Consider the following 18,445-nt stretch of genomic DNA (forward strand, 5'->3'; position numbering starts at 1 on the left):
CAGAGCAGAGGCAGCCCTGCATGTGGCCACGCTTCACAGGCTGTTTGTGGATCAGTAGTGATGCTCCCATCATTCACCTAAAAGCTCATTTCTCTTGTCCACACTTTGCTGTCAACAGTCCCATCGCTTCATCTTCGTTTCATGTCCAAGGAGCTTTCTTCTCCACTATTTTATCCAGTCCTGTGTGTTCGGCTCCTGCATCCTGCATTGCATTGCTTTCATTCCCTGCGGTGATGTGTTGCAACATCAATTAAATGTGACCCTCTCTCCCTGGTGGGCACTGACTGCCACTTGGTTTCTGTTTGGTATAGAAAGTGAGAATTTGCAGGTCAACATAAATTTGGTTGAAGTCTCCTCAGTGGGCCAACAGTAAGGGGAGGAGCTTATGCAGGAACAGTAGAGTGATGCAGAGGAGGGGGTCCATGGTGCTCATCATGCTGCAGTCTGGATGAAAAGGAGACAGGAAGAAGATGAGGACAGACGATTAGAAGAGTATTGTATAGAACAATTCACACTTTAGCTCCTCTATCTGCATCCACCAGCATGCAACATTCCAGCATTGTGTTTCATGCATAAATTAATAAAAATCTCAACAAAACATAAAAAATGTCCATTTAGATGTTTTCAACTATGTATCATTTTGAGAGAGATATGGTAGTGATGCCATTCATCAATAGTTTAAAATTTAAAACTAAATGGACAAAGATAAAAATTCCTAATGGATATCAGCAGATATCATTTCCAGATTCCATCCATCCATCCATTATGATCCTCACTAGGGTCGTGGGGACTTAGAGACAGACAACCAAGCACACTCACATTCACACCTACAGACAATTCAGAATCACCAATTAACCTCAACATGTTTTTGGACTGTGGGAGGAAGCCGGAGAACCTGGAGAGAACCCACGCTGAATGGGAAGAACATGAGGCAACATCCAAGCCATGAGGCAACAGAGCTAACCACCAAACCACCCTGCAGCCCATTTTCAGATTCCAGATTAAGACTATTTTTTTTTTTAAATTCTGAACTGTTACGTCTGAATATGCAAATGAGGTGCAATTGTGCAAGTGAATACTGTACTTCCAGAACAGAAATCTGAACATTGGATGAAGCCAGCTTTAAAATTGTCATTTCATTCTATTTTTTTTTCTTTTCCTTTTTTGACTTATTCAAGTTAATGGTTTTCACAGCAGGAAAATTTAGGTATGCCTTCTATTGCTCCATAAATCACAAAATGCTGTCAACAGCCCTAAGAAAATTATTTTCACCATGTTTTTAAGAATAAAATGCTCCATAAATTTGTCCCCTTCCTGTCATAGTGCCCCCTATCAGCTCTGCATAGTGTAGGAAGTGCAAAAGGTTGGTTGCCCAAGGTCATGAATTTTAACGAACCGTGTAAATTATGAGCATAATTTAGCACTGATGGAGCATACAGGAGAAGCACTTACCACAGTCCATCTAACCACTATTTAAACTTTCACTAAAAAAGACAAATGACACCCACATGGTGGCAGTAGAGGTAAAACCTCGGAATCTGCATTTCTGAACCAAATTTCCAGACAATCAAACTGGCAGTTGTTGAGATAATTCAGACAAAACCAAATTAGTGGACTAACATCCACAGAACCTCGCCTTTCTCATGACTGTAACTTAGTCAAAAGCCATGACTGGTAACACACAGGCTTTAAAGGATCTGCTGCTAACGTACTGGAGTCTGATACCACAGAGCACCATCAAGCATCTGGTTGAGTCCAGGCCTCAGTGGCTCAGAGCTGTTTGGTGGCTCATGGAGGACCAGTAGGCAGCTGGTCATAATGTTTGGTTGTCACTGTTTACACCAATGCAGTGCCCATACAAAACAAGCCAATTTCTTGTCTTCCAGTATTGTTGCTTGCACCTTTGTCAATATCAGCGACCAGCCACTTATCCAAACTACCTCACCAACACTGACTTTATTTAATTATCAACATGTTAACAATAAAACTCAAATTACCTGATGGCTCATTACATGTTACCAGCAACACTGAAAGAGTGTGCTGCTGTCCCAAAAGATTTTTTTTCTCAGAATTTTAACAATCATATAATCATAATCATCTCATTTCCATGTAACTGATGTGTTATGATATTGATAGCAAAATAGGCCCTATTTGTCAGGTGCCTGATGAGAGGAATACTGGTGCTCAAATTCAAAAGGACACACAGTTAAATGCAATCAGTGTATACTACAGCTACCCTTCCCTGACCCGGAGAATCTGTATTGTTAATTAAGTACATGACCTAAAAACTGCAAATGGTTGTGACATTGATTCACTTCATCACTGGAGTAATATAAAATTTAAATCATCACTGGCACATATGCAAATATATACAAAATATGAGACAAAGGAAATAACTGAAATGAACATTAGTTGAATTCATATCTTCACTCATACATGATCCTTAAAGTAAACAAAATGTCTCTGTACATGGGGACGAAGAAGTAACATTTTGAAAATCAGTTTTAAGTGATTCTACTGACAGAACACTCTCTGTGTGAAGATAATTCTAGCTGCCTATATCATACTTGGCTGAGGCAAAAAACAGACCAGAGGTTGCTGTCTGTGGCTGCAGTCTACATGAACCATGTGAGGATGATTTCTATTCAAATGCTTGTGCAGCAGTTTGCAGTGCTTGCAGAGGGCAGTCTTCCTCTAAAATACTCTGCGCCACAATCGTCATCAGTGACATTGGTTTGATGCTGATTCACGTGAATTATTCAACGTTTGTCTATTTACGTTTCTTAGTAAACGTTCATCTATATGACTCAACACTGCACTGGAACCGGAGCCAAGCAACACATATGCCAAAGATTTAGTAGATTGGATGAAGAGTTGTTGGGAAAAATAAAGAACAGACAGACACACAAAGACATAGTAAGATTCCTCAGGGTAGTAGTGAGTTATACCTTTCAAAAAAACGACTTATTTATGTTTAAGTTCCACATATAGCACTATGTTTCAGGCTGCCCAACCACAGATGTGACCAAACCCAAAATGTTTCACCTGATTAGACTTGTCTCGTATCACCAGATTAATGGTCCTACATTTCTATCTGAAAGGTGTTTTCAGTTATCAGTCCAAAAAAATTATCAAATGTAATTGTTGTGTTAGCAGGATTTGTACTTTGATGAATGGCTTAGCGTATGAGGTCAGAAGCTAAGACCTGGCCTCCCCCGCTCACAGCTGGCCTCAGCAGCTCACCTGAAAGAACCTCTCTCCCCCTCCCCCAGATTAGTTTATCTCTCTCCAAGCCTGCTCTGTGTCTCTCTTTAAACCAGCAGTCCAGCACATCTCTCCATTTCACACATCCATGTTGACTCTCCCAGGATTCCCCAGAATGTTGTGCTTCTCTCCTGCTGTCCCTCGATTTAAATGTATTCTTGTAAATCTCCAGTATTTATAACCTGGGCAAAAAGTTTGTCAGTTCTCCCGCTGACCCTCGATTGACCCTAGAATACACAAGTTTATTACAGTCTTGCAAGCTACGCAACGGCCCCGTGTCTCCCTCATGTCAAAGCAAATGTTTACAACTCTAATAAGAGGATGAAGTACAACTATCCTTCTGGTCATGGAGACAAAAAAATAAAACATGGTGAACTGTGGACATGGCAGTCAGGTAAACGTGTGTTCTCACCTCTCAGAGTTTGACATCAGAAAACAACAGTAAGTAAAGTTGATGTCTGTCTGTGTCTTGCTTGCCTGCAGCCACTTCCTAGGCTGTTCTGTGACTTTGCGCCTGACAAAGGTGAGACTGAAATACCTAATAATTATTACATCTGATATACGCCTACGGGCAACAGCGTTTCTACACTACAACAAAGACAACCACATTGCACACAAATGGACTGAAATTAAAGGTCAATTTATTCTGAGACTGACAGATGGAGCCAACTGGAGGGTTTTAATGGGAGCACTGGGGTGTCAGCTGTGACTGTGTCACAGTGACTCATGGGTCAGGTCGGGTCCACCGGCAGCATTTTGCTTAGAGCCTCTAAGAAGTCACGATAGGCTCTCGAACAAGTTAACCCAATTCTTGTAGCACTGATATTTTAAAACAACTGGTTGCATAGTGGTGATTTCAGACAGTACTGTGTGTAACCCTGTCTGACTGTAAGGGCTATATGGACAGCGTGAGGGGTGGTAGGGCGATGCCGGGAAGAAATCTCATTGCTTTTAAATCCCAATATTAGCAGGCATGACTAGACCCTCCAGCCAACTACATGGTGTGTCCTCTCAGTCTCATAAAGACTCCACAAAAAGAGACACATTGTCAAATATACATTTCATATAATAATCTACTCTATGCTATGTTATGACTCAGCAGAGTCACAGTGGCCTGATGAAGTCCAAGGTATTTACAAGATGATCCTTGAAAACCACAGCCTGTCCCTCTCTCTAATCAAATGCGTTTTTGTACCTTTAGTGTTAGTATTAAGTTTGATCTTACTATATTTACCTCAGATCTTGCTCATGTTAAAATACTCTGCAAAGTACTTCCATTAAAATACTAATGTTAGCGACTTTTAAAAAGACTAAATATGAACTTCTATCTTCCCACTATAACTGAAACATTTCTCCTTTAAAGTGACCATTCTTGGATTTCTTTTTCATTTCATCACACTATTTTAAATGGCAGACACAGTCACAGTTTCATTATGCGATGACAGGACTTCAATAACTGTAAATGTAAAGCCTGTTGGATTTTATACTTCTGTAGTAGGAAATAATCATGTCTACAGTCCCTACTTTGTTCTCCAACAAACTCATCACCAGACAGTGATCATTTAGACACTGTGAGGTGTCAGTGATCTACCACTGCTCTACAAATCTCTGAGACATAAAGGCTGTCTGACACCTGTCTGGATGTATGGGGATAGACTGTGACCTTGACATTTTAATCTCAGCGGAAAATTCATGCTCACATAGCAAGTTTCTTGTTTGAGACATTTGTCAAATACATTTCTTATCAACATAGTTTGCAATTTATTTTATTGTTGCTCCTCTTCAGTTAGCTAATACCAATGCATTATATAGAACAGGATTTGTCACCCGGGCTGCAAGGTGTCTCAGTGGTTAGCACCGTTGCCTCGCAGCTAGAAGGTCACCAGTTCGCGTCCCGGTGAGGACACCCGGGATCTGTCTGCGTGGAGTTTGCATGTTCCCCCCCGTGCAGTGTGGGTTCTCTCCGGGTTCTCCTCCCACACAGTCCAAAAACATGTTGAGGTTAATCGGTGATTCTAAATTGTCCGTAGGTGTGAATGTGAGTGTGCTTGGTTGTCTGTCTCTAAGTGTAGCCCTGTGATGGACTGGTGACCTGTCCAGGGTGTCCCCTGCCTTCGCCCTGAGTCAGCTGGGATAGGCTCCAGCCCCCCACAACCTTAGTGAGGATTAAGCGGTGTATAGATAATGGATGGATGGATGGATTTGTCACCCTTACAACCCTTAAAATGGAGGAGAAACTTGAAACATGTTGTTAAAGGGTTGTATTTTCATCCCTACCGTACTGTCTTCCAAAAGCTAACCGTGTACTGTGCCTTAATCTAACCAAACACTAAGTGAAAGCCAAAAGTAAACAATTCAGAATGAAACTGAATTACAAGCGTGCTGGTCTTGGGTGAAAGTCCTGTTGTGGACTTAGGCTGCCATTTTCCCCTCCTGGCTCCTCCTGATGTTGTACTGTGCACATATAGGAATACGCAAGGGTTTGCATGATGTGAAGTGTTTATATTGTATAGGTTACATGGGAACATAAGTGCTGTACAAAGTAAAAAATGTGTCAGTATGCAGGACTGCAATGTTGCTACATCGTGGAACTTTGAAACAATCAGTGTCAAATGCTTTCAATCAAACTCAAAATCATTTTTTAGTTTAAGATGTATTTTTGGCCTTTTCCAGCTTTATTGACAGCGACAGTGAAAGACAGACAGAGAAACGTGGGGAGGAGAGTGGGGAAATGACATGCAGCAAATGAGCCGCTGGGTGGAATCGAACTCAGGCCACTGCGTCGGGGACTGTAGCCCCTGTACATGGGTCGCCTGCCCTGCCCGCTGAGCTATCCAAACTCAAAATCATTTTAAACCACAAAGTTGATTTAGTCAAGACTGGTGACTGTGAATGCTGCCGTGTCATAAAGGTTCTCATTTTAATCCCAGTATCTTGTAATGTCGGGGCTTCCTAAAGGAAGGCTGATGCCGTCATAAAAAAGATTAGTATTAGAACAATTTGGAACTGCGTTTTATCTCTGACTATAGCAACACAGCGACCCTCCACCCACACAGCGACTGCTACTGTCTCAGCCGACACGACTCAGACTGACATTAGTTCCAGTAAAGTCTGCGTTGCACCGCCTAATTAGCACCGCCTCGAGGCAAAAATGCTTGTTTGTGCACAGATGCACAAATAGATGCAGCAATTTGTTCAACTATGATTTAACTTTCATGTCAGTTAAGGTTAATGTACAACTATATTCCAATTTTAAATTAGACTTTTTGACTTTTATCGAATTAAATAACGGAAAGTGTCCAAAAGTGGAGCAACATAATCTGTTGAGAGAATCTGATAAAACCATGATTAAAATAAAACTAACATCAGTAATCAGATGAAAAGTTCAAGTAGAGTTTGCATTACAAACTGCAATACATGTCTTTTATCTTTTAAGTCGGTGCTAAGAGTCGTGGATGTCCTGATTCAGTCACGTGCTGATTAAATGTGTATCTGACATAAAGAAGATAATAGCTGCAGTAACTGAATCCAACACATTTCATTTTTCAGCCATTGAAAGTTGAAACTGGTTTCCCTGATCACTCTGACGTCTGATGCTGTGGAACTACAGAAACATTCAGTCCACTGTGTGATTGCACAGTGTCATTACAGATGATGTTAGGCCAACGTGCAAATCAATATCACACAAGTTTAAAGTTCTAATCAAACTCCTCACAGAGTCAGTGACAGGTCACAGTGACAGTCGGCACGCACTAAACATGAGAAGCTGCTACCTGAATGTTTTCATCACTGCTCTCTGCTGATGACAAAGAGAAAGTGAGTTGGAGCTTAGTGAATCTGTTTACTTTGCCAACACAGATGTCAGAAAACACTGCTGTACTGACAACAACATGATTTGCCAGATGCTGTCTGTCATACGCACATCCCATCTTATGTTTTGGTTACTTTGCATTTCTTATTGCACTACAGATAAAGTGAGTCAATGAGCACAACCCATCAGTTCATCAACTCAAACAGATGGATTAGGTGTAACCTGTAACATTCAAATGGAAAACACACAGACACACACACACAGAGAGTCTGTGCAGATAAGGGATTGGAGCAGCTGTCAGGTCAGATTGTGCAGAGAGTCTCAGTGGAGGTCGGTGTCAGTCTGATTCTGTCTCCGTGTGCTACATCTGTCCTTTTTCCAGAATCTCACGCAGCAGTTATGCTACATTACTGTTGTGTAAGAGAGTATTTTACCTACAACTGTGTGTAAAGATACTGTAATATTCAACAAAGAAACATCCACCAACTGTGCTGTCCTTGATCTCAGAGTCTTGTAATCTTGCTGTATTCTTATCTACATGTTCTATGTATCCCTGCACCCCTGTTTACAGCGACTGTTAGTGTTTGGTGGTTGTGTTTTATTATTTTCATTGTTCACTGAAACCACAGTTCAATTGCAGCAACAACTTCATTCTTAATCCTTTTTTTCTTATTTCTGCCACTCTTGGCTTCCACTGTTCTCTCATTCTGCCAGTTAATTAGCACATCATCCACTTACTGAGCCTAAAACTACCATTTCTCTCCCGTTACATGCATGTGAGTCCTACATTATCAACATGCAATTTGGGAGGAGTGAACGATCTGGGAAGAATATCTAAATGCGATTTTTTTTTTTTTGACAGATATTGTGATCTGATTGATGATTTCATTTTCTAGACTCAAGCTTCAGTTCATATTCAGTGTGTAACAGATTTAAACTATGTGATTGAGAAATACCACATGAGACACGATCAAAAGCGTGACTGTCACATCAGGAGGACAGCATTCATTTGTAAAACCATGAACATGATAGTTTAAATCCTGGTGCTCATGTGTTGCAAAATATATAAGGTGCGGCTCTTAAAATGAGACTGGGCTTATGTCGGTCGAACCACAGTGTGCAGTCTGAACCTCATTGTGTCTGCTGGTCAAAGGGCAGCACAAACAACCTCTGGAAGTTTCACTCTGCTCAATTCAATAAAACAGAATTTCAGTATCAGCCACACCTTGTATAACCGTGGCAATTCACTAATTGCAGTGGTTCCAATTGTGATTTTAATTTGAAATTGACTAAATGTTCAGCCCTACTATTTAAGTTGCCATATAATGTTGCCATGGAGTCAGTGAGTTAGCTGTGGCCTGAACCTTGAACCTCCCCTTGTTTGAAACTTTACCCCAGCCTTAACTGATTTTCCATCTAAAAACATTAAATAAATCGGAAATAAAGGCCATCACAATCCCAAACATTGTGTATTTAAGATGGGAGAAAAGCACCACATGCTTCAAATAAAATTGTTGCTTATCAATTTTCTGTTGAGTACAGGCTTATAGAAGTGGGAGGGACATCAGTTTCTCAAAGAAAAGTGGTTTCAAGCGACACATCAAAGTCCCAGGTTTTTTGTAGAGTAAATCAGAAAACAGCTGTCACTGCTGTGTGTAAGGGAGGACGTGGTCATCCAAAGAATCTTTAACATGAACAAGACCTTTCCCTTCACCACATAATACACTCCATAACAATATATTTAATAATATCTCTGTTAAATATCATAAGTATCATTCAGTTCTAGCAGGTGGTTATACATTTAAGCACATCAGATCATTTTTTTTCAGCTTGTTACTTGATGCAGTGTGTAGTATTTAATGGCATATAGCACTCAGGCTGTAGATTGCAATCAACCCCTTGCCTCAGCCGTCCCTTCCAAACTTGTAGAAGAACTGCTAAAGGTGTAGGTGGCTGTTAAAAAAGTGAAACGTGAAAAATGTGAGAGGCCTTTTCGAGAGCCAGTGTTTGGTTCATTTGTTCTGGGTTACTGTGCTAACATGTCTGTGCAGCATGTCTGACTCTGTGGAAGAAGACTGCTCCCTCTGGAGATAACATTCCGTCTGTCACGCAAACGCAGATGTTAGCTTATGTCTGTATGGCGTACTTTCTGAGCACCAGAATCATTTTTTGTTGTTCCCAATGTGGAGAGAGCACATGCAGCTGTCACAGTGCTCCAACCTCTTTCTGCAGCAGCGAGCTGAAAAACTCTGAAATTTTCAGAAAGGCACTGATGTCTCCTTTTTCAGCAACTAATACTATGATCAAGACTTATTACTCTGGTAATCAAGAAATTGGAGAAGAAGCTTGTTGGTTGTGTCAGTCTTTTCTGAGCTGCATATGCCAGATAGATTACAATGAAGGGCAATGCTCGTCTATCATACAACAACGATTAGAGTGATGATATGCTGTCACTATTTTTGTTATAGAAACAAAATCCATGCATCCTTATTCCAGCAATGAGGATGAGGCACTCCCAGGACCAGGAAAACTGCTTTTCTGCCAGAGAAAATGTGTTTACAGACACACATGCTAATGCTGCTCTTTTCACAGATTAATTATGGCCCATATGACTGTGTGTAATGTAAGAGGTGACACTTGTCATGGTAAACACACAGGTCCCATCATTTAACTCTGCAGGCCCACTCAGCTGTGGTTAATGTAGACAGGCAGCTGTTTTCAGAGTCAAACTGCAGCCTACCTGCAGACAGACCCAGACAGAGTGAGCATCTCTAAAACAGAGGGAATCTGGACTTGATGGAGATTCATCAGGAGACAAACACGACTGCAAATGATGCCTCACTGTTTGCTGACATGCACATAATATGTCAATAATGTCATAGTCGCCTGTCACGTTGCCCCCCACCCTGACGCATCCCCTTGGCAAGGCCAAAAACACCCAGATGAGAAATAAAAATGAGAGACAATTTGAGACACCTGATGGCTTATCTGTCCCCTCACTCTGCACTCCCCTCACATATTAATTGTTTCTGCCACTCAGTCAGATGACATTGCTGAAAAGTGACAGATGCCTGTGTTTTTGAGCTCTCCCCTCCTCCCCCTCCTCTCTCTGCTCACTACATTGGCTGTTATTAGTAAGGATGAGGCAGCAGAGGTAATCTTTTAGTTTTAACCTTCATCTTCTGTCAGATACTTGCAGCAGATCAACTGAGTGGAAACGCTGAAAGAAAGAAAAGAAAAGAAAAAAAGTCTCAACATTCCTGTGGCTTCTTCTGTCAATAGGAAGGTGTCAGTCAGTCGCTGAAACTTAAGTGGATTCAGCTCGTCTGACTGACAGTCAACTCAGGGACACGAATGTGAAAATATCAACACACCACAGCAATATCAATCGCCAGCTCTCTCCTCTTCAGATCTGCACTGCTGAAACGCTACTCAATTCCAATCCATTCCATCTAATGAAATGTTAGTTGGGCCACAGCACTGAAGTCACGCTTGAACTCGCTGAGTGGCACCAGCTGTTTGCAGTGTGCTTTTCAATGACTGGCTCATTCACAGCTGTGCAGCTTGTAACATCCAATCATATGGATTCTGGTGTACAGCATGGGATCTACAAAATGATCATCACACTCATGCTAACTCGGTTTGTTGCTGCTTCCTCCTCCATCAAAGCCTCCTTATTCTGTGGTTTTTCATGTTGTTGATCTGCTTGAGATAAAAATGTATGTATTTGTTTGTTGAGCAGAAGTCGCTGTCTGAGCAGACTCTCTGTTATTTCAATACTGGAATCATCTGCAGGAACAGTCATCTACAACCACTGGTTAAACGAACAAACCACCATAATGAAGAAAATATGAGCAAAAGAAGCTGAGAAGTGTTGTGTTTTTATTCACACATTTCCCCCAAATTCTGATATAACTGGTACCACTGGAGGGCTGTAAGGTGGTGCAGTTGGTAGTACTGTAGCCTTAAAGCAAAGAGGTCACCGGTTCGTGTCCCGGTGGGGACACTAGGATATTTCTGCGTGGAGTGTTGTTCTCCCCGTGCAGCGTGGGTTCTCTGGCTTCCTCCCACACAATCCAAAAACATGTTGAGGTTAATTGGTGATTCTAAATTGTCTGTAGGTGTGAATGTGAGTGTGCTTGGTTGTCTGTCTCTAAGTGCAGCTCTGTAATAGACTGGTGACTTGTCCAGGGTGTCCCCTGCCTTCGCTCTAAGTCGGCTGGGATAGACTCCAGCCCCCCCGTGACCCAAATGAGGATTAAGCAGTGTATAGATAATGGATGCATGGTACCACTGGAAACTATTTAAAAGACATGGTCAACTGGCTGTCAGGGTTTTTATGACAGACAAGAACATGTCACAAGACAGAAAACTGCAGAAACAGAAAAAAAAAAAAAAAAGCAAAGAGAAAAACAGAGAATACCACAACAATTATGGGTAAAGAACAAAGCAAATGGACTTCACTTTGTCAGAATAATGCATCAGTGGTGCACTTACTAAAAGGGCTGTTTGATTATAGCAGCATTTTAGAGAAAACAGCTGATTCATAAGCTAAGATAAATGTCGTTGAGCAAAGAGGACAACGCAGGATCATCTGGATTAAGATCAGAGCAAAGAACTGTTCTGTAATCAGCTGCTGTGTGTCAGACAGATGTAAAATTACTGCACCAACATGTACAAGGTCAGTTTCCTGTTGACTGATTTCTGCATCAGTGACTGCACTGCATTTATAATTATCTACCCTCTGATCACCACTGTGCTAATGCATGTCATGTGTTTAAATCAGAAAGTCGTGGTTGCATGTTGATGCTTTTCGCTGCGCGGTCCATACAGCTGAATGCACTGCAGAGTCACATGCACAGCTTACAGAAGCTACTATTCAGGTCACATGATACTGACGGCATTACACAGAATCAATATAGCCTTTTCAGAATAAAGCAGAAAAAATGTGGAGCTCAACTGGAAAACAGACAAATCAGGAAATTTTCAGACATACATTTTCTTAAAAAAGGGAGAAAAAGATCATTCACATGGGACAATCTAAACATTATTCACCACAAACCTGTATGATAATTGGAACATCCATCCATCCATCCATCCATTATATATACACCACTTAATCCTCACTAGGGTCGCGGGGGGCTGGAACCTATCCCAGGGTGAAGGCCGGGGACAACCTGAACAGGTCGCCAGTCTATCACAGGGCCACACTTAGAGACAGACAACCAAGCACACTCACATTCACACCTACGGACAAGAAACCCACGCTGCACGGGAAGAACATACAAACTCCACACAGAAGATCCCGGGTGTCATCACCGGGACGCAAACCAGCGACCTTCCAGCTGCGAGGCGAAGGTGCTAATCACAACCCATAATTGGAACAAGAATCTTAATTTTAGAAACTTCATACACAGAACTAACACTATTGAAAATCTATTGTTAATACAATGCAAGCCAAAGAAGAGAATATATGATAATGGAGATAGAATGAATCATTTCATCCATGTTCCTCTAATCTGTGTGGAGTCTGGCTTTCATGACTTTCATGTGAACTCCCTCTGGCTTTGCTCAACATCCATCCATCATCTATACACCGCTTAATCCTCACTAGGGTCGCGGGGGGGCTGGAGCCTATCCCAGCTGACTTAGGGCGAAGGCAGGGAACACCCTGGACAGGTCGGGAGTCTATCACAGGGCTACACTTAGAGACAGACAACCAAGCACACTCACATTCACACCTATGGACAATTTAGAATCACCAATTAACCTCAACATGTTTTTGGACTGTGTGGGAGGAATCCGGAGAACCCAGAGAGAACCCACACTGCACGGGGAGAAAGAAAAACAAAAGATAAGTGCTACATAAAAATGATCTGAGGATCAAGTCTAGTCTAAACGATTGAGTTTTTGAAATCCAACCTTTGCAAGCCTGCATTTATGTGCTGGTGATAAGAAAATCTAATGAGCTAAGCACTGTGCTGACAGCACTCTGTTAGTTCTCTCGTCATCTAAATGAGCTGGACAGAAAACGTCAAATATTTTGCGATTACAATTACACTCTCTAATCCGAGTAACATGCTGATGTCCCTATAAATTGGATGATCCTTTGTTAGCTACTCCATGAAATGGACTAAAGTACATTTGTAGTAAGAGGCTCTGAGCGCAACATGTGCCAACAATGGAGCTGAAATGAAGATTTTGATTAAAACGCTGCTTTAACACAATTCTTTGAAATTATCAAGGTGAACAACTGGAGGGCAAGCAGAACCAGCAGAGAGGAACCAAAGTAGTTGAACAGTTTGACCTGCTTGTTAAGGTCTTCAGAAAAGACCAACATGTAACCTCAGTAGTTTGTTTAAACTGATGACTGGCAGAATACTGAGCATTTTTTTGTCTCTTGTCTTTTTTTGTCTTTTTTGTCTTGTCACTCAATCAAGTACCTGCCTGTCAGGTTCAGTGTGTATTTTGTTATAGAATGCCAAATGCTATCATTTGTTTTCTGCAAAACAAATCTACCCACAGGTATTAATAAAGTAACCTTGAACTTTGATCATTGTATTACACACTAATTAGCCACAACATTAAAACCACCCGCTTAATATCCCGCCAAAATAGCTCTATCTATCACAGCATGGATGTGGAACCTCTGAGGGTGTTCTGAAGTGTCTGGCGCCATGATGTTGCCGGCGGACCCTTTAGGTCTCGTGGGCTGCAGATGGGGCCTCAGGTTTGTGTTGGTGTACCTTGTGGATGCTCAGTCAGATTGGAATCTGGTGAGCTTGGAGGCCTTGGATTTTTTGAGATGTTCCTGAACAGTTGTGGTTGTGTGACAGGGCGCACTGTCCTGCAGGAAGTGCTGTTGCCACGGGTGGGTGTACGTGGTCTGCAACACTGTTTAGGCAGGTTACTAACATGTCACTAACATCCATATAAATACTAGGGGCCAAGGTTTCCTAGAACATTGTGTTGCAACAAGATGATCAATGCTATTCACTTCAGTGTCAGTGACTGTGGCTCATCTGTGTATTTACTGTACTTCACATGTACTGTACATCAAGCCATCATTCCTAGCTGTGAGCTGGTTTACAGCAGAGAGAACAGGTGGCCATGAACACTCTGATACAGGTGCACATTTTCAGTGAATGAGTCATTCCCGTCTTTGTGTGTTTGTGCTTTGTTTCAAATCTCTGTCTTAGTTAGTGCAGTTATCATTTGCTTGAGTTACTTTTACCCTCTCTGTTGCTCCACTGCTTGGAGAGAAAGACATATTTTTTCTAATCAAATGACTTGGTCTGTATCAAAGTAGAACTTTTAAAAGTGCAATCTACAAAACTTCTTTTCTGTTGTTTTGTTTTTCTTGTTTTTGCTTTTTCTGTGAAGTGTGTAGTTTTGCTTCCTCCCATGAAGTTCTGAGGTTAAATGTGTGTTTTGCTGACACTGCTCGCAGCTGTTAGAAACATGTAGCCTCAGACAGCACATCAAAACTGGACTAATATTATTGACTGTATGTAGACACGTCACTCATTGGTTTCCTTAGGAGTGGTTACGAAGTTTGGTGTTGTGGCTCTGGCCGTCAATATTATGGCACTCCAAGCTCACCCAAAAATGACCAAAGCGATGGAGCATGAGTAGAGCTCAGGAAGGCCAATGAAAAGGTCTCTGGATTACGGACTGTCCTGTGATGCCATCCACATGTCACTCGAAGTGGCCATACATGTACTTATTAAGGCAGGAAATGACAGAGTAAACAGTTGATTGTTTTATTTTGGGGCTGTGTGGGCAGTTTTTGTCATTTCATTTTGTTAATGAAATGACCTGCCTCCTGACAATTGAACTCAGTAAATAATTAACTTGTAAAGTGCAATTCCAATTGTGCACTTATAGAAACTGGCAGTTGAAGCTGAAGTTCTGGTGGAGAGAGAGAGACAGAGAGAGGGCGAGGTGCATCTGTACAGTGAAACAAGATATTATCCATTTTAAACAGTAGAAAAACAGAAAATCAATACATGGCGGTCAGTGTTGATATTGCTGTGGGCTGCCAGAAATAAATCACTGCATGGGAAATACTGTTGTGATGCCACTGGACTCTCTCAAATAGTGTTGGACACCTCTACTCACCACTAATGCTTCAACCACTGCTGGTTGTTTGACTGGTAGAACAAGCATCCCATAGATGCCCTGAAATCTATAGGCCCATATTAAATATCCAAAGAAAAACACAGATCAGAGTAGGGCAGAATTAGGCCATTACCCATTGGCTGAACACAAAAAAGGAATGCTTCAATTTTGGCTACATCTCAAATCAAGTTCACAAGACACACTGAGAATTCAGACACATGCTCAAGACCTTTACCCTCCAAAAAGCCTCTCTTGTCAGCTGGTCCTGAGACACCCCACTGAGGAGCTTCATTCCAGCCCTGCTCTCCATCCACTAATCACAGTCAACCTCACAGTAAAGATGCTGATCTGGAACACTTGACGAATCAAACTGAAACTCAGAACTAACGTCACTGTTTTCTGTCTCCAAACCATGCATAAAACCTGGCAGAATATATCTTTACTGTCAGAGATCGAAAGCAGGAACAGATTCTGACCAAATACAGACTCAGGGACCACAGTCGAAGGACGAAACAAAAAATCGTAGCTACAGACAGAACAAAGAGTGTGTGGGCACTAAATGACAGGTAAGGTAAAAACAGAGATGCACTTCATCTTAAAAGTAATATAACGTAATATAATATAAAAGACAGGACTACTATAGGAGACTTGACTTGTTAAAAGTTGTTTAAAGATCGCCCATTAAGGTTTCATCAAACCTTAATGGCCTTCATAACAATGCCTCTTTATTCATGAGGGTTACTGTAATTCATTGGTTCTCAAATGTTTTCTGTCAGGCCCCCCTTTAGAGGACAAAAATCTTTCGGGCCCCCCCTCGCCTTAAATAGTCATAAAATGAGCCAGTTTAAATTTACTGAGATTAAATATCACGAGCAGTCAAATAGTGCAGCAACAACTTGCTCAGTGGTCAGTAAAAGGAACAGGGGGGGGATAGCCTTCAGTTTTGCGGTGGTAGTCTTATTAGTCATTGTTGACACCATATCAAGAGCAGTGGGGAGTAGGAGATCCTCAGCTATTGGACGTGGTTTCTTGCACTTGGTGATTCTGTTACAGGGCTCCAGACTAACTTTTCCAATGGCTCATTGGTTGCACCAGCTGATGACTTGGTCGCCCCACTCCCTTACTTTGGTTCAGCATTGCCACAGCTCTTAATGTACCATGAATGCTGATGAATAGTTGTTTTTGCATAACTTAGTTACGCTGCAATGATTTTCAGTGATATGCTTGATATTTGTAAAATGTTTTAACCTTAAAATATTTTATGTTGTCACCAATCCTCTTCCAATATCAGTCATTAACTGGACACAGGCTAAACGATTGCTGAAAATGCTCATGGGTACCGATTATCCCGAAACGCCTCACATGCTGCTCCGGTAGATGCTACCAGGTGTGTTCAGTGCAGCTCCTCTGAGAGGTGAGCGACCAAAAATTTGTCAGAAAACTGTGGAAAGTGCATTCTACACAAAATTGCCCAACTTGAAATTTTTTCTATTAGCAGAGTTTTTACCATGTTTTTAAATTTAATTTTTTTTTTTTTTTTAATGGACTTTTCTACGAACTGAGCGCATTTTAAATGTCCATACTACAGGCCATCATGTTTATAGAAAAACTGTGATTGCTGTTAAAATGTGAATCTGGGGAGGCGTCACACACTTTGACAAACACTGGCATAGAGGATGGTTGTAATCCAGATTGTCCGGCAGGCCAGCGTCATCTTTTTCGTCACGTCTTTAATTCAGTTCAATTCAATTTTATTTGTATAGCGCATATTTACAACAATAAGTCATCTCATAGCACTTAACAAAGGCAGAAACACCCAACAATCCAAAACATTTGGATTCCCTATAAGCTTCAGCAGTCCGCAAGCAGTCTGCAACAGTGGGAAGGAACTGAAACACCGACAGAACCAGGCTCAGGGAGGGACGGCCATCTGCCTCGACCGGTTGGGTAGATGTGGGATGAATTATACTCGTCAAGTGATAATGAACAGAGATTTTGTTTTCATTTTTGTCGTTGGTGCTTCTTAAATTTACATCATCGTCATAAATTAGTCACAGAAAAATGGGTCGTCAAGTTTTTGTTTAAGTTTTCATTGACAAAATTAACACTGCCACGGGGTCAGACGCCCCCCCGGCATTGCCCCACTATTTGAGAAGGACTGCTGTCATTGAATATGTACAAATACAGAAGTAGGAGTTATGACGTTTGAGCGTCACGTAACGCTACAACACTCCTCAGTGTTTACTGTGAGATCAATTGATTGAGATCATTAACAGTTTGTCTCCTGCAGCTCTGTCCGCTGTTTATTTCCATCTCTTAATCTTTCTCTGCTCTGTCACTTTTAATGCCTTCCAAGGTCCATATCTTAGCTGCCAGCCGTTAGCATAGCTTCAGCCACTGTGAAAGCAGCTAATGTCCTGATTTGTGGTGATGGCTGTATTTTTCATCCATATTTTGCAGATTGTGTCTCTACTAGAGAGACGTGTCTGTCAGTTGTAGCATATTTAATTGAAAAAACAAATAACCATTAATAACCATTGGTAATGTATTGTTATAAGCATAAATGGATTTGTGATTGACAAAAAAAAATTATAGTCACAATTTAAAAAACGTATAATTTTATCAACAAATTTGTCAAAACACAGTGGACATCATGACTGTAACTGCTTTAAAATAGCATAAACAATGAGAAGCATTAAGCACTCAGGCTGCACAGCCCAGTAACGGAAGCAGAGATTGTGGCTGTGAGCTTTTATGTGCTGTGTCAGTAATCATCCAGAAGACAGACAACAGATGCAGGTTACATAAATGAACAGTGGACACGTGGCCTCACAACTTCTTTGTTAATCATTGGTTTGTTTTTGACTGGGAGCTTACTGCAGTGTACATAGATACAGCAGGATGCAATCTGCGTCCACACTCCCAGATGTTTGTTTGAAGAGGTCTGGATCACAGACAAGTGTAGTGACGGCCAATCTAAAGTGTGGCCCTGCATGACATCTAACCTAAAACAACCTGATTATTTCTATGACCACATGCTGTGCTTTTCATTTCACTGCACCACCATGTGTCTGGATTCCAGTGTTGGGGTTTCCTCATTATAGCTGCCAAGCTTGAAGCAGATGTACCTAAAAAACTGTGTTATAGCTACCTGGCCTGATTAAAATAAGCACTACACTGTTTCCAAGTGTGCAATCACTGAAGGAGGTGAGTGTACTTGACTTCAGCTCACTGCACTGAGGTGATATC

At 41.4% G+C, this 18,445-nt stretch overlaps 1 protein-coding gene across 1 annotated transcript in view; it reads right to left on the reverse strand.

Annotated features, from left to right (window-relative positions):
• Positions 1 to 355: 355 nt before the first annotated feature.
• Positions 356 to 18,445, reverse strand: part of vstm2b (V-set and transmembrane domain containing 2B) — a 23,903-nt gene continuing 5,813 nt past the window's right edge. Inside the window, exon 5 of the mRNA XM_008304336.1 lies at positions 356 to 444. Coding sequence (XP_008302558.1) covers positions 356 to 444 — 89 coding nt within the window. The remainder of the gene's footprint in view (positions 445 to 18,445) is intronic.

This window comes from Stegastes partitus, unplaced genomic scaffold (genome assembly GCF_000690725.1).
Source record: "Stegastes partitus isolate 25-593 unplaced genomic scaffold, Stegastes_partitus-1.0.2 Scaffold2191, whole genome shotgun sequence".
In the NCBI taxonomy this organism is placed as follows: Eukaryota; Metazoa; Chordata; class Actinopteri; family Pomacentridae; genus Stegastes; species Stegastes partitus.